A 16,077-nucleotide genomic window follows, 5' to 3' on the forward strand; every position below is an offset into this window, starting at 1 on the left:
TACAAGAGCTTCCTAAGCAGCTTGATAAGGAGTTCTTTCATCTATTCTCTGGATATTAGAACAAAAATTCTTCTCAGGAAGGCTATAGAAGTTACTGCTGAGGGATAGACTATATAGCCAAAAATTCTCAACAGTTAAATGATGAAGATACAATGTTTTATGTATTGGACCAGACATATGGATATAAATATACAATCATACCTCAGAAATATTGTGGGTTTGGTTCTAGAGTACCACAAAAAAACTGAATATTATAAGGAAGTGAGTCAGGTGAATTATTTGGTTTCCCATTGCATATAAAAGTTATATTAATGCTACACTGAAGTCTGTTAAGTGTGCAATAACATGTCTAAAAAATGTATATACCTTGATTTAAAAATATAGCTAAAAACAGTGCTAACCATCAGTTGGAGCTATCAGCAAGTCATAGTCATGGATCACAGATCACCATGACAAATATAATGACAATGAAAAATTTTGACATATTGTGAGAATTACCAGAGTGTGACACAAAGACATGAAGTGAGCAAATGCTGTTAGAAAAATGGTGCCAGGGCAACTGGGTGGCTCAGTTGGTTGAGTGTCTTGAGTCTCTTGATTTTGGCTCAGGTCATGATCCCAGGGTTGTGGGATTGAGCCCAGTGTCGGGCTCTGCACTAAGCATGGAGCCTACTTGGGATTCTCTCTCTCCCTCTGCCCCTCTTTCCCGCTCATGTGCTCTCTCTCTCTCTAAAATAATAATAATAGTGGTGCCTGGGTGGCTCAGTCGGTTAAGCACCCGACTTTGGCTCAGGTCATGATCTCATGGTTCACAAGTTTGAGCCCCACATCAGGTACTCTGCTGTCAGCACAGAGCTTGCTTAGGATCCTCTGTCCCCATCTCTTCCTGCCCCTCCCCCGCTCTCTCCCTTTCTCTTTTAAAAATAAATAAAAACATTAAATAACAATAGTGATAATAAAAATGGTGCCAGTAGACTTGCTTGACACAGCGTTGCCACAGACCTTCAATTTGCAAAAAACACAGTATCTGTGAAGCACAATAAAGCAAAGCATAATAGAATGAGGTATGCTTGTATCTAGAGATCCTAAGCATTCTGGAACATGTTCTTTACGCACTTGCTTGGCTCTTTTGTAGCCCATTTTGAGGCAAGACCAAGTACATGAGTAGTAGCTCCAAATGGAAATAGTGCTTCCAAAGGTTAGTGATGAGAACATGCTGGATTAGGAGCCAGAAGATCTGTGTTCCCTCCAGTCCTGATTTTGCCACTTGGTGACTGAGGCAAAGCAGTGTTCTCTGAATCAGTTCCCTTCTCTGTGATACTTTCCTTGGCTATCTAACTTTAGAGGGTTAAATGAGATAATACGGGTTAAGAGTATAACATCTGATACCTAGTAGGTACTTAATAAATATTCATGAAATGCTAAGTGTTACCAAAGTAACCATTTCCTGTACAAATTTGGGTAATCAGCTCTTTGGATAATCCTATCTCTTGAGACATGAACAACTTTTTTGTTCTAGGAATACTTCTTGATTCAGAACGGAGGAAGTCTGATGCCAGCTCAGTCATGTCTCCCCTGCGAGTCTCCCTCATTCAGGATATGAGGTCAGTCTGGGTTCATATATAATAAGCCACTAAAAGCCTGTTTTCAGTTACTCCTTAGGTGTCTACTTTATTTTTTTTTAATTAAAAAAATTTTTTTAAATCTTTATTTACTTTTGAGAGAGGGAGAGACAGAGTGTGAGTGGGGATAGAATACAGAGAGAGGGAGACACAGAATCCAAAACAGGCTCCACGCTCTGAACTGTCAACACAGAGCCCGATGTGGGGCTCAAACTCATGAACGATGAGATCATGACTTGAGCTGGAGTCGGACTGAGCCACCCGGGCACCCCAGGTATCTACTTTAAATAGCAGGGTCTCAGTGACTTGGGCTTCTATAGCCTCTCTGTTAACCAGGAAGCCCTCCTTATTGGTCTTGTGCTTCATGATGCTGTTGTAGAGCTATACAAGCAGTTGGGTTTCCTGACAGTTTTGGCGAATTATACCAGAGTTATCACAAGACCTTAGGGTTCCAGGGTTAGCTTGGCTTTTTGAGAACTGTGTTATTCCCCCTCAGCCCCCCAAATTGTAGTGAGCCTATCTGCAAAGCTACATGGAAGCTGAGGATTTAGAGAACAAGAGAGATGGGCTCTCACCAGGCTTCCTTGACTTTACAGGGGAGGTATTAGTAGTCAGTTCATTTTCTACCCCACTCCCCATCTCCTTTTTTCTATTCTCCCTTCAGGCACATCCAGAACATCGGGGAAATCAAGACTGATGTGGGAAAGGCTAGAGCGTGGGTGCGATTGTCAATGGAAAAAAAGTTACTTTCCAGACACCTGAAGCAGCTTCTCTCAGACCATGAGCTCACCAAGTAAGGCCATTCCACCTAGATTAGAACCAGGCTCCCAGGAATGGTGGGGAGAGATTGGAAACTCTTGTGTGGGAAGGGAGATTATTCACTACATCATTTCTGTTGTATTCAGCTGAACTCAAATTGCATATGAAGGTTTTGTAGCTTTTCCTCTTCTCCCTCTTTATCTATAGAGGGAAAATTCTGTGTTTGTTCTTCCTACCTTTTTTAATCTGCATGTCCTCAAATAGCTTTCTTAAAGAGATAATGAGAAGGATGGGGTCCTTATTGGGTACTTGAGAGTTTTGGGGCTCCCTTCTCCTTACTGCACCCAGGTGATTTGTATACCTCTTAGGCACAGGGCATTTTTTGGTCTCTTTCCTGTCCTAGGGAGGAAAGGATTAGAGAATGAAAAGAAAACTTCTAAGAGCTCCCCTTATCTGTTTTGTTCTCTCCTGAGCTCAGGGCCAGCCCAAGTCCTTGCTCTTTCTCTTTCCACCCTGAGTCTCCCTAGAGCTCAAAAGGGCTTTCAGTTAACCTTCCTAGACCCTCTTCCTCCACGCTTTCCACCTAGAAAGAGGAAGGAGAGAGATTCCATCACACTCACACTCGCAGGGGCCATTAGCCTACAGTTCCCTTCTCTGGATTTGATATTCCTTGTATACTTTCTGTACCCTAGTTACCAGGGGAGGAGCAGGAAGGAGGGCTGTCCTTCTCTGCCTCTTGGACTACCACCTCTCTACCTTTTTCTATGTTTGGCTCTTTCTTCATTGGCAAGCCTGTTGGGCACTTTTGTTTAACATTTCCGTAGACATCTTTTCATGGTGTCCTTTATTATTTGACTTCTCCAAGGATGATAAAGCAGAGGAGTGGACCTTGGTGAAATTTAGTGTAGCCAGTTGATTAAACCTGCAGAATCTATTTTTATTCAAAGTGAAAATAAAAATTTTTAGATTGTTTATTGTGTATAAATAACAAGCAAGAATTAGGTTTAAAACTTTGATAGGTTAGAGTTTAAAACAGCAATTCTTACAGAACTTAAAAATTAAAAAAAATTTTTTTTTAATGTTTATTTTTGAGAGAGAAGGAGACAGAACACAAGCAGAAGAAGGGCAGAGAGAGAGGGGAGACACAGAATCCAAAGCAGGCTCCTGGATCTGAGCTGTCAGCATAGTGCCTGATGCGGGGGCTTGAACTCAAGAACAATGAGATCATGACCTGAGATGAAGTCAGACGCTTAACTGACTGAGCCATCCAGGCGCCCCATTAAAGCACTTAAATGTGATTGCCTATAGATACATAAGGGTTTAGGAATAAAATTTGGAGATTGGGAGAACAATTAAAAGAGAACAAGTGAACATGTAAGTGTGGAATTTGGAATGGACATATTTGAATTCCAGCTTCTGGGGACAATTGTGCGTGGTTAAAAAAAAAGAAAAAAATCAGTGTAGCAGGACAGGGCAGCAAGTCTTTCCTGCTGGCCAGTGTGGACATCGTCATCAGGAGGACAGAGAGGCATCTGAGAGGGGGTCAAGCATAAGAACTTTGTGAAGTCTGGGGCAGTGTATAGGTCTAGGGTATGTTTGATCTTAAAGGCCTAGGCAATAGCAAATAAGGCACAGACTTTGGTCAGGAGGCTAATTTTTCTTTCTCTTTCTCTTTCTCTTTCTCTTTCTCTTCTCTTCTCTTCTCTTTCTTTCTTTTTTAAATTTTGGTTTCTTTTTTTTTTTTTTTTTAACATTTATTTATTTTGAGACAGAGAGAGACAGAGCATGAAGGGGGGAGGGGCAGAGAGAGAAGGAGACACAGAACCGGTAGCAGGCTCCAGGCTCTGAGCCATCAGCCCAGAGCCTGACGCGGGGCTCGAACTCACGGACCGCGAGATCGTGACCTGGCTGAAGTCGGACGCTTAACCGACTGAGCCACCCAGGCGCCCCTAAATTTTGGTTTCTTTAAACCATAGCCCTATTAGAGGAAATAAGCTCAGAAGTTACTCAGTCCTAGAAACTTTCCATCTGATATCCTGGCCCCAGTGCTGCTCCAGTGAATGGAAAATGAGTTTTGCTGCCACAGATTGTATTTTGGATGGGGTATGGGGAGAAAAAAGGGGCCTTTCATCAAAACCTGCTTACTCCTTCTCCCTATTCTGTTCTCTCTTATCTTTCTCTTCAGTCTACTTAAAGTTTTAGCCACATCATAATCATACCACTCACCCTTCTCAGGATGTCTTTAGTCCTTTCAGGGCCTGGTCGGAAGTTTTCTTTGCCAGAGTTTGCCTAGATGCTCCAGAGACTTGGTCTCTTCTTCCTCCAGGCACCCATAGCATTTGTCACAGTATTTGTTCAAACCTGCTTCACCACTGATGGGCTGTATTATTATCTAGTTGCTTGCTGCTTATTACAATTTGCTTTCATTGAGGGCATGAATGAACATGCTGCCTAGCACCTAGAAGGTATTAAATTGGGCACATAAAATGTGTGCATAACTGCACAGACAGGAGGAGGTAGCCTTGGAGAGTGTATCTTGATACAATGGTCCTGACTCTGCGATTTCCAGGTAGCCTCCAACACTGTTGACAGCTTGGAGAAGGGGGTAAGGTTGAGGCAGGATAAGGGAGCTGTATAGTTTAGGGGGAAAAGTTAGCTCCTATACAGTGAGCTCACGTGGTTTCTCCTTGACCTCCCTACAGTGATGCTGTGTGGTAGCTGCTCTACCTTGACACTCACTTTGCATGACTGCCGTGACCTTATATCATCCTGTTCTTTTTCTCCCCCTACTCTTTCCAGGGTATTGGCTTCCACATTCCCCAGTTCTCTGCATGCACACACATTCTTTTCACGCTTTTTCTCTCACTTAGTGATCTCACCTATTCTCATGACTTCTGTTACCTATCCGGTGACTTCCACATCTGAAGCTCAAGCTTTGACTTTTCTTCTGAGCTCCAGTCCTGCATTTATTTCCATTCAGATATCTTACCTTTAGCTCAGAGAGAACAAAACCAAGTTCCACAGAGTCTTCACCATAACCACCTTTCAAATTTTTTTTGTTAATGTCACCACTCTTCTCTCTGAACCTGCTTTGAAATTTGGTGTCTAGTTTGACTCCTTGCTTTGCTTTACCTTCCACATGCACATTTCAGGTCCTTAACTTCTGCCTCCACCTGTTTTCTTATCTGGTGCTGCTGTCTTAGTTTTACTCGTATGCCCTTTCACCCCTCAGCTACACTAAAATGAAATTTTCTGAAACTGGTTGTGGCTTTCTACTTCTAAGGTAAATTGCCAAAACTGACTACTTGTAGGGCAAGTTGCAAACTCTTTAGCCTGAATATTTAGAGTCTTTCTTCATTTGACTGTGGCCTAACCTTTCAGCCTCATTGCTAACTGATCACCTCCCTGGGTCCTCAACTCCAGCCAAACTGGTTTTCACACCCTGTCCTCTTTCTTCTGCAACACCTGTCTAAATTCATGCTGTCCTTTAGGCCTCTCCTTTTCTAGGACCACTGAAGCTTATTGCTCTTTAAATTCCCAGAGAGAGCCTTTCACTTGCACCTCATTATGGGCAGTGTTATACCATGGCCTTTACCTAATTTATTCACCTGGACTGTATTTGAGGATAGGTGTTTCTCTCTCCAGCACCTGCATATAGTAGGCCCTGGCTGGTGAATTAATCTCTTGGGTGTGCCTTATAAATAGAACCTCACAGGTTTACTAAATCTCTACCTCTTTGGCCATGGTGATTGCAGTCTTGGCAGCCAAGATGGTTACCTTCTTGGATTCTCTGTGTGTTTCTCTGTGCTGAAAGCCTGTGCACATGGCTATTTATGTCCCCTCTATTTGGGGAAGGTATCATTACTGTTGCAAAGTGTCTACAATGTCAGGCAAAGGAGTTGGCCTTTGATAAATAAGTGAGGATGGGGATGGGGATAGGAGAAAATTTGAAAAGAGGGGAAGGACATGATGTGTGCAGCTCTTCCTTGCCTGTGACCTGGGTCATTCCCTTTATTAACTCTGAAACTGTCCTGTGCTTACATTCACATTCAGAACAGTGTTCTGACTCAGGGGTCTTAGGTCTGCTGAGGGTGTGAGGCTGGCTCTGGTAATGAATGGCAGTCACAGACCTTCTGCCATTGCTATTCCCACAGCACACACTAGCTAGTGATGCCTTAGCTAGAAGCCTGAGAAGGCCTGTGTCATCCCTGAGGGGTGATAGTTCCAGCCCCCAGTTTAGGAAAGGAGGTCCCATGACCTCTGACACCGCATTATAGTAGCATCAACCCTTAGACATGGGTAGAGTTTGGTTTTTATTGTTCCTGCTGTAGTTTCAGCCACTTTCCCTCTAGCCCTCATTTCAATGGAGAAGCCGGCTTTGTTCCATTTTTTAGGTGGCTCTAAGGAACTTGAAGCTTGACATCTTACTCTTCCCTTAGCTGTCTCCTTCCAGAACTGAGTAATTCTAGTCTCTTTCCCCTCCTTTTGGCTGGGGGACTGATGTATTGCCTCCTCTCCGACAGAAAGTTGTACAAGCGCTATGCCTTCCTGCGCTGTGACGACGAGAAGGAGCAGTTCCTCTATCACCTCCTCTCTTTCAATGCCGTTGATTACTTTTGCTTCACCAATGTCTTCACAACTATCCGTGAGTAGCCCTGTGTTCCCCAACTAGCCTTCTCAATGCCAATCTTCATGAGCTTGCTGGAGGCTAACTCACTGTCCCCTTTTTAAAGAAAGAAGATTGCCACTTGCACTTTCTACTTGCCTTTTGCTTCTGTGGCAGAGAGGTGCATTAGCCCTCCTTGGAGGTTGTTTTTTCTCCAAAGCTTCTTATTCTTGTTCTTAACTGGGAAGTTCAGTCTTTTTGGCCATCGTGTTGTTACTGTTGTCCTAGTACTGCTCTGGGGACCTAAGGCAATGAAGGTGGAGTGGAGTTGGGCGGTTGGTGAAGTTCACTGCCCTGTTTGTACACCTGTAAAGAAATCTCCCTTTTGTTTTGGGCTGAGGGAATCATTCAGCATCCTGGGTTTCAGACCAGCCCACAGGGAAAGACAACTCTTCCTGAAGTAGCAGAAAAAAATCTAGGTTGTGGTGGGAGATTTGGGTCCAGGCCTTGCTGTGTCCTAACTCATTATATTTCTGTGAGCAGAGTTGATCTCTGCTGTGGGCCTAAGTCTCTGTTTACAGAGTGAGGAAGAGGGTTCAGTATGGTCTAAGGAAGGGCCTTGAAGCCTTACCTTTCTTTGGTGCCAGGATGCCTTGTTCGGTAGGGGGTAGTCTCTGAATTTGCCCCATGGCTCATTGTGTGGCCAGTGACTCAGCAGCTTCAGCAGTGTGGAATCTTGTTTCTACATGACACCCATCCTCCCTCTCAGAGATGAGGGTTTATAGGCTACAGGAGAAACAGCACTGTACTGGAGCTTAGGAGATTCAGGGGAACGATTTCCCTTTCGGTACCTCAGAAAAGGCATTGTAAGACCGGTATGGCCTCTCTGGAGATTGTTATTAGAGTTCATGAGGTTATAGACTGAAAAGTGCTCTCCAAAGCAATTCAATACAACATGGAGTTGGTGATACTATTTAGGGAACAAGTTCACTTAGCTCTGGGCCTGAAGATGGGTTTGGATCTTTGATGTTTGGGTAGTAACCCTAAGAGGAGTGAGACTGAGGGTAGGATTGGCTAATATTCTAAGCCAGCCAGAGATTAGGTCCTGGGACCTGCTGCTCCCAGCTCCGCTGGGGCCAGTACAATAGGGGCCACAGTCATGCCAGCACACCTGGACAGGTCAGGGCCCTTTCAGGTATGGGAGGGATTCCTGATCCTTCTCAATGCCTTTGTGGCTTCCCCAAAACAGTGATCCCGTACCATATCCTGATTGTACCAAGCAAGAAGCTGGGGGGCTCCATGTTCACCGCCAACCCATGGATCTGCATCTCTGGAGAACTGGGTGAAACACAGATCCTGCAGATTCCCAGGAACGTGTTAGAGATGACTTTTGAGGTATGTGTTATCCAGGGACCACAACCCTAGGCTCAGTGGGGATCTGAGTTTGTAACAGCTGCCTACAGAACTTTTCTGCAGGGTTTTATGGTGGTCTTGCCCTTATGGTATTATGCATCAACACAGTTGACCTGTCCTGAGATGATCAGAGGCCGGAGTCAAGGATTGGCCCAAGGACGAGGGAGCCCACCCTGTCTAAGTGGTCTCTGGCTGGAAGGCACTTACTCATCTGGACTTGTGTGTCTCCCTGCCCACGGTGTATTGAGAAATCCCCAAGAATTCTTTCAGTTGCTGAGCCTGTGTCACAGACAGCTCTGAATCTCAGACTGCTTCTGCTCTTAGGCCCTATTCTTCCTCTAGGTAGTAGCACCTTCTTTCTCAGTCATTTCCCCCTCATGAGACAGTGCTGTACTACCAGCCTTAGTGGTAGGTGGAGCCATGAGTTCTTCCTCTGCAGATGCTGAGGGGCCAGATTGCAGGCAACCAGTCAGATCTGTGCCTCTGAGCAATGCCTTTCTTTTCTCTTATTTTCTTGACCTACGCACCTTCTTTATCTGACTGTTCTTTCACAGTGCCAGAACTTGGGGAGGCTCACTACGGTACAGATAGGCCATGACAACTCTGGACTGTATGCCAAATGGTTGGTGGAATATGTGATGGTCAGGAATGAGATCACAGGACATACCTACAAGTAAGTTCCCTCGGCTAAGATATCTAAGATAGTGGGGCAAGGTGTACTGCCAGGTGCCAGGGGCTGTGTTTGATCTGTGGGTATGTAGAGTTCTCAAGAAGACTCTTTAGGTTGTGGTGGACTGAGGTAACTCCTGTTTGGCCCTGTCTTACGTGCCTGAAAAGAATTAGGAGAGATTTCCAAGCAAAGATATATGATGTTGCTGTACACAGGTTCCAGGCCACCCATCATTCAGGTGGCTTCTCGATGATGCACAGTGGGATGAATGGGCAGGGTCTTGAGGGATCCCTAGCCTGGTTTCAGAGCCTGTCTCCAAGGTTTGGCTTTTTGATGGCTTTTGCTGAGCAGCATGGAGAAGGGACACTGGAGGAACTGGCAACTTTGACAGGCCATTGCCTGACCTTTAGGTTCCCATGTGGCCGGTGGTTGGGAAAGGGCATAGACGACGGGAGCCTGGAGCGGGTCCTGGTTGGGGAGCTGCTCACGTCCCAGCCTGAGGTGGATGAGAGACCGTGCCGGACCCCGCCCCTGCAGCAGTCCCCTAGTGTCATCCGGAGGCTCGTTACCATCTCACCCAACAACAAGCCCAGTAAGTGGGAGGAGGGCTGGGCCCTTGTGCTACCCAGGTGGGGGATGTGGGCACATCTCTGGAAGCCCTGATATGGGTGTCCAGATCCCAGCCTATGCAGCTGCCTCAGGAACCAGCTGTTCTAGCAAAGTAGCCTTAGGCATTTGTCACCTTCCTCTCAAGAATCAGTGTGTGTGTGTCAGGCTCAGGGGGTGTCACACTCCTTAGAGGTCTGGAAGGAGAAGGGAGAGTTCATACAGCCTGCCCTGGTCCTCTGTACCATTTTGTTTGTGATTCTAGAAAGGAGAGGGATCTACTTTCTGGCCTTGTCCTTCATGATTCCTGGGCCTCGCAGCCAAGTTGTGGACCTCTTTTGGTTGCCAAAGATTCCAGGGTAAAATGGGAAATAAACTTTACCTGTATCTTTTAGAGACGGAACTCTAAGGTATTAGCTTTTGCTTTCCCCCCAAGATTTTAGGAAGGGCTAGCTTAGCAAAGTTGGATAGGCAAGAGCCACTGTTTCCAGGGTCCAGCTTCCCAGTGTCCTGCTTCTCCCATGAGCCCTTCCTATGTCCTCAGTCTTGTGCTCAGTCAGCTAAGCACTATTAGCCTCTGAGATTGGTTAGGGATGTCTTCTTGATTTTTATCAGAGCTGAACACTGGGCAGATCCAGGAGTCCATCGGGGAGGCAGTCAATGGAATTGTGAAGCACTTCCATAAGCCTGAGAAAGAGGTGAGCCTTTCTGCCCTCCAAACCTGGGCTTTATATTGAATAAGAGAGAATGATCTTTTTCCAGGGCCATGTACTATGGGCAACGCAGAGTCTAGAGTGTGTGTCTCAGTTTGACATTGAGCAGATTGTTTCCTCAGGGGCCTCTGCCTTAGGTTACCCTGTTTTCACTATACACTGATGACCCAACAGAGTCCCTGGGCCCCTCATGAACAGTGTGTATTCCTGTCTTCTTCTGGATTTGTCTGAGCCTCGCTGAACGGAGGTCACTCTGGCTTTGTCCCACTTCTGAGGACCCAGATCCATCATCTGTTCATTAGCTATTCACTGACAGCTGCTCTGTGTCATTCACTGTGCCGGGTACTGGGGGAAATAGACAAGATCCCAGCCTATCTTTTGCTGCCCTCCCAGCTGTGGGCTATGGGTTTGGGGAAGCAGTGGTGGGAAGGCAGTTTGGCTGAGGCAAGCCTGGCACTCTCTCCTGTTTCCTTCCATAGCGAGGCAGTCTGACGCTGTTGCTCTGTGGAGAATGTGGCCTTGTCTCGGCCCTGGAACAGGCTTTCCAACATGGATTTAAATCCCCCCGGCTCTTCAAAAATGTCTTCATTTGGGATTTCTTGGGTGAGTTGGACCAGGGTCTGAGGGTGGGAAAGCATGCAGAGACATGGGAACTCACCAACATAATGTGGGTGCTGAACGCTGGAATCTGAGAGGCAGAAGCCCAACCAGGTGACTCTCAAATTAGATCTGTTGTTTGTTTGCCTTGACTTTTCTTGAAGTTACTCAGTCCTCACACTTTCTCCTTGTAGGTCCAAAAGGCCAGTTGATAGCATTTGGAGCCCAAACACTGTGTTGTACCCACTTGAAGAATTTTTATACAAGAAGTTTCTCCCTTAAGGGTTTCTTTTTTCTTTTTTTTTTTCTTTTTTATCTTCAGAGTAGAGAAAGGACCATTTTCTATCAAGGGCCACATAAAGAAATTTAAAACCTAAGAACAGGGACTTTACATTTTGAAATGTGACCAATGATGTCAAAACGTTCATGTTACTCACATTAAGTTACCTAGCACCAACATGGAGAGGCCCATGGCTAGTGGCCTGCAGGGCAGTCATGGATGGGTTGGTTTTGAGAGCCTTTGTCACTGGCAAACTTTTCTGCTCTTCACAGAAAAAGCACAAACCTATTATGAGACTTTGGAGCAGAACGAACTTGTCCCTGAGGAAAACTGGCATACAAGGGCCCGGAACTTCTGCAGATTTGTCACTGCAATCAATAATACTCCCCGGAACATTGGCAAGGACGGCAAGTTTCAGATGCTGGTGTGCTTGGGAGCCAGGTACTGCAGCCTCATGGCCCAGAGTGCACAGCGCCACCTTGGAGGTGGTGCTGGGAGCCTAGTGTGGTGCAGGGGGTGGGAGCAGCTAATGACCAGATGCCGCCCAACAGGTGAGACCTTGGAAACCCTTAATTTCCTTCATGTACCAAGCCTATGTGTGGGGATGTGTAGGGGTGGCATTGAGGGTGTGTGTAACTGGGTGGAGGCCCATTTTGATGGGAAGGAATAAAACCATCCCACTGGTGAAATTTGAAGTAGAGTATATCTAGTCATTCCTTCCAACAACCATTCAAATGTTCCAGGCCTGATGGAAGACAGTGGGAATGAGCTGAATAAAACATGGTCCCTACCATTTAGAAGCTTACTTGTCCTAATTAAGTACAGTATAAGGCAGAAGGTTGTGAGAGTCCCAAAAGGAGCATTCATAAGGTATGCTGAAACTGTAGAGGAGAAAGATCAGAGAGGGGAGGAGGTGGTATTTGAGTTGAGCCTTAATGGAAGGGTAGAAGTGGGGAGAGAGTTTGAAGCAGACAGAACTAGCAGAGAGGCCCTAAAGGAAGCAAAGAGTGTGGGGTTAGGAAATAACAGGTAAACTTGGGAAGGGCAGTTGTAGGAAACAGTTGAAAGGATGGGGGCCTTGGGGAGCTGGGACAGGGAACCCTTCCATATCAGAACAGAGTTGTTTAAACAGGCGACTGAAATGATATGAATTTGATACCATGGGTGGTATGCATCAGAGTGGATAAGATTGTTAGGGACTATTCCAGTGGGTGACATGAGGGTGTGAAAACCAAATAAATTTAAGGCAGTAGTTTATTTGGGCCAGGGAAGAGAGGGAGTTGGCGTTGTACTTAAAAACGGACTCTGGAACCAGATTCACTAGGTTCATATTCTCAGATCAGCCATTTCCTAGCCATATGAACTTGGACAAGCTATTTAACCTTTGTCAATTTCTTCATCTATAAAGTGGGGCTAGTAATAGCACTAATAGCACCTACCTCATATCACAGGGTTGTTAGGAAGGTTAAATCTCTTAAAACAGTGTCTGGCACATGCCAAATGCTATGTGGATGTGAGCTCTTAGGATTATTCCTGGTGGTGATAGCTCTGGGGAGGAGTAGTGCTCTGGGACAGATGGGCTGTTGAGATGGAGGAGGTGGTGTTGATTGGTCCTGGAGTCTGGTTGGTGGTGGGCTGGTCTAGGGAGGCAGGGGGAGACAGGAGAGGAGGTGTGGGCCTCGTGGCAGGTAACTGGGTTGATTTGGCTCAGATTGGGTTGTTGTCCCTGGGACTGAGTAGTCTTTTAAAGCGATGTAAGGCCTCTTTGCCAAGAGCTATTAGGGGAGGGAAAGGGGGTTGGGGAAGCTATCCACTTCTCCAGCTTTAGACTTTGTTCAAGGAGTGATGGAGCAAGTTTCCTCCTTGGCCTTGTACTAACTGTCTCCCTTCCACTTCCCTTCTGACCCATCTGGACTGACCCTTCTCTGCCAGAGATCACCTCCTACACCACTGGATTGCCCTGCTGGCCGACTGTCCCATCACCGCACACATGTATGAAGATGTGGCGCTCATCAAAGACCACACACTTGTCAATTCCTTGATCCGCGTGCTGCAGACATTGCAGGAGTTCAACATCACGCTGGAGACGTCCCTTGTCAAGGGCATCGACATCTGACCTCCCAGCACCAGCTAGCAGTAGGACCGAGAGAGACTCACCCTGCAGCTCTGACCCTTCTACCCAAAGGGATTTAAGCGAGTTGAGCAGGAGATGGAGAGAAGATGTACACTCACTGTAAAAAGAAAAGTAGAGGATTTTTGGAATAAATAATCTATTTTAGAGTTTATTTGCTGATTTGCTTTTTACACACTTTCATGTGAAAGAGTGATAGGGAGAGGGAGACGAGGTTGGTGCCGCTTATTTTGAAGCTGGTGCCCTCCCTCGCCGTGGCCGCTGCTGGGAGCCTGCGGCCTCCCCAGACTGAGCCTGCGTCGCAGGCGGGGCAGTTCTGCTTCCTCACTGCGCTGGTCATGAGGCCATTCCACATTGTTTTTAAACTAATGTTTTCTAGATTAACATTGTTACGGATATTTGGCTTTCACCGGCCACACACAGGTGTGCTGGGTGGGAAGCCCCAAGCTCCAATCAAAGGGATTTTTAGCAGTGCCTCTGTAAGCACTGATGAGTCAGTCCCACATCTTTTCTGTTTCTGTCAGTATTATTTGGAACGGAGACATGCCGGGATGCACCATCATGCAGAAGATCATGCTTCCTCTTGGCACACAGCTGCACAGAAGTAAACATAAGCATGTCTTAACAGGGTTTCTTTTTCTTTTTTTTCCTATTTATTTAACCCTCCATTGTGTGTTTTAAGTCTTTCTTTTTCTTTTCTTTTTTCTTTTTTTAAAGAAGGAAAAAGCTTGTCACAGTCTAACTGGCTATGTTATTATTGTTAAATTTATGTTGTTTTGCAACCTAGAAACCAGCTACAGTATGGCCCACTTAATAAAACACCTGAAACAAAACTGCATGGATCCCTGACTTTAATGGGGGTTTATGAGCAATGGGTGGTGGGGGGCTACGGTTTGGTCTGTGTGAGAGGACCAGTGCGAGCTCCTCCCTCCGCAGCTGCCCAGGGTGCCCCTCAGGACCTGGCATCTCCTGGGTCTGGGTCCTTCCCACTGCAGCACCATGAGCTTTCATAGTTGTCAACTTAAATGGCTGTTTGAGAAGGATGCAAATAAGGGTTATTTTCCCACTCCACAGAGGAGGAGGCTGAGGCACAGAGGGGGAAAGACCTGGCCAAGGTTTCAAAGGTTGTCACTTGACTGAGACAAGGGTGGGTGTTTCTTGAAGGGTAAGGAAGACCAGGGGTGGAAACATAAGGCACATGAGACCGTATCTGCCCTCGGGGGGGGGGGGGGGGGAGGGGGAAGGTTTTTCTTGAGAGAAGGATTTGTTTTTCCCAGGATGATAGGTGGTAGAGCTTTATGAGAGTCCTGGAAACCAGCTTCCTTCAGTTTTATTCTTCAACCAAGCTGCTTTTGCAGGAAGTTCCAGAAATGTAGCATGGTCAGGTAGGTAGTGGGCTCAAACCAGTTCATATCCTCTTTTATGCTTCCGTGATTTTGCCTGTACTATTCTCTCTGCCTGGAATGTCTCCCCTGGTGCCTACTTCCTGTTCATTGTTCAAGGTCACTTTGGGAGTCACACACTATGAAGCCTTCCCTAATCTTCCCTGGGCGCAGTTAATCATTCCGTCATTGTGTTCCTGTAGTTGCTTAGATGCTGGCACCTCCTATCTGGATTATCATTGCTGCTTTCATGTTGGGCCTACCTCCCTAGGCTGTGAGCTCCTGGAGGGGCCAGAGAAAGTCTGTCCTTCATCTCCATCCCTGGTGACTGGCTGGTGGTGGTGAGTGCCTACCTAAGGCCTTTGAAGAGATGAGGAAAGGGACTGGTTTTGAGGACAGCTGCAGTGCAATATCCTGCCAGCAGGTGGTGTGAACGGGCCATGGGAGTCCAGTGTTTTGGAAGTTGGGGAGGTAGGCAGCATTTCTGGAGTGGGAAGGGAGATTCCTGGCTGGACAAGAGGGGCAGCATGGAACTCACTGAATGTATGTCTGTTGTGGGCCTAGGCCAGAGATGACCTTAAGCTGGGTGTTTTACACACAGACTTACCCCTTTTCCTCACAACTCTGTAAGGCAAGTATAGGTTATTGCTGGTTTATAAGTGAGGAAATTGAGTGTCAGAGAAGTATACTTACTTGCCCAAGGCCACACATCCAATAAATAGTTTGCAGTTACCAGAACTGTCTCCAAGCTTGTGGCTTTTCCACTGACAACTACTTTGCTTGATTCAGGTCTCTGCTCAGGTCCTCAGAGAGACCCATCCCGACCACTCTAAAATACTAACAGATCCCATCAGTCACTTTTATCCCCTTATTCTGCTTTATTTTCCTGTGAACACCTACAATCATTGTACTAATTATTTGCTAATTCTAAATGTTAGTTTTATGAGGGAAGGACACAAAGTAGCAACTGGCACATAGTAAGTACCCAGTAAGTATCTGGAATAAATGAATTCATTGGCAGTGGTTAAGATGACAGACTATGGAGCCAAAAGTCCTTCAGTTAAATCCCTGCACTGCTAATGTGTCCTAGAACAAGTTACTTAATTCCTGAACTTCCATTTACTCCCATCTGTAAAATGGGAATGATGATAATAATAGTGCCTGCATCTACTAGAGTTGTGGTTACTAGTTGACTATACATATGTCTGGAACAGGGTCAAATGTGTAGTAAGTGCTAGATGAATATTGGTTGTTCTTACTACCCTATTGTATCAAACCCTGTTGTCGTTCCTGAGACC

At 46.0% G+C, this 16,077-nt stretch overlaps 1 protein-coding gene across 2 annotated transcripts in view; it reads left to right on the top strand.

The window, feature by feature from the left end:
• Window positions 1-14,230, top strand: part of DENND5A (DENN domain containing 5A) — a 120,468-nt gene extending 106,238 nt beyond the window's left edge. For both annotated transcript variants that reach the window (XM_049650369.1, XM_049650372.1), the window contains 10 exons: window positions 1,520-1,604; window positions 2,287-2,415; window positions 6,905-7,026; window positions 8,237-8,382; window positions 8,955-9,073; window positions 9,481-9,662; window positions 10,292-10,374; window positions 10,869-10,992; window positions 11,539-11,707; window positions 13,199-14,230. In XM_049650369.1, coding sequence (XP_049506326.1) covers window positions 1,520-1,604; window positions 2,287-2,415; window positions 6,905-7,026; window positions 8,237-8,382; window positions 8,955-9,073; window positions 9,481-9,662; window positions 10,292-10,374; window positions 10,869-10,992; window positions 11,539-11,707; window positions 13,199-13,382 — 1,343 coding nt within the window. In that variant the 3' untranslated portion in view covers window positions 13,383-14,230. The remainder of the gene's footprint in view (window positions 1-1,519; window positions 1,605-2,286; window positions 2,416-6,904; window positions 7,027-8,236; window positions 8,383-8,954; window positions 9,074-9,480; window positions 9,663-10,291; window positions 10,375-10,868; window positions 10,993-11,538; window positions 11,708-13,198) is intronic.
• Window positions 14,231-16,077: the final 1,847 nt, after the last annotated feature.

The sequence above is a fragment of the Panthera uncia genome, chromosome D1, assembly GCF_023721935.1.
Source record: "Panthera uncia isolate 11264 chromosome D1, Puncia_PCG_1.0, whole genome shotgun sequence".
NCBI lineage: Eukaryota > Metazoa > Chordata > Mammalia > Carnivora > Felidae > Panthera > Panthera uncia.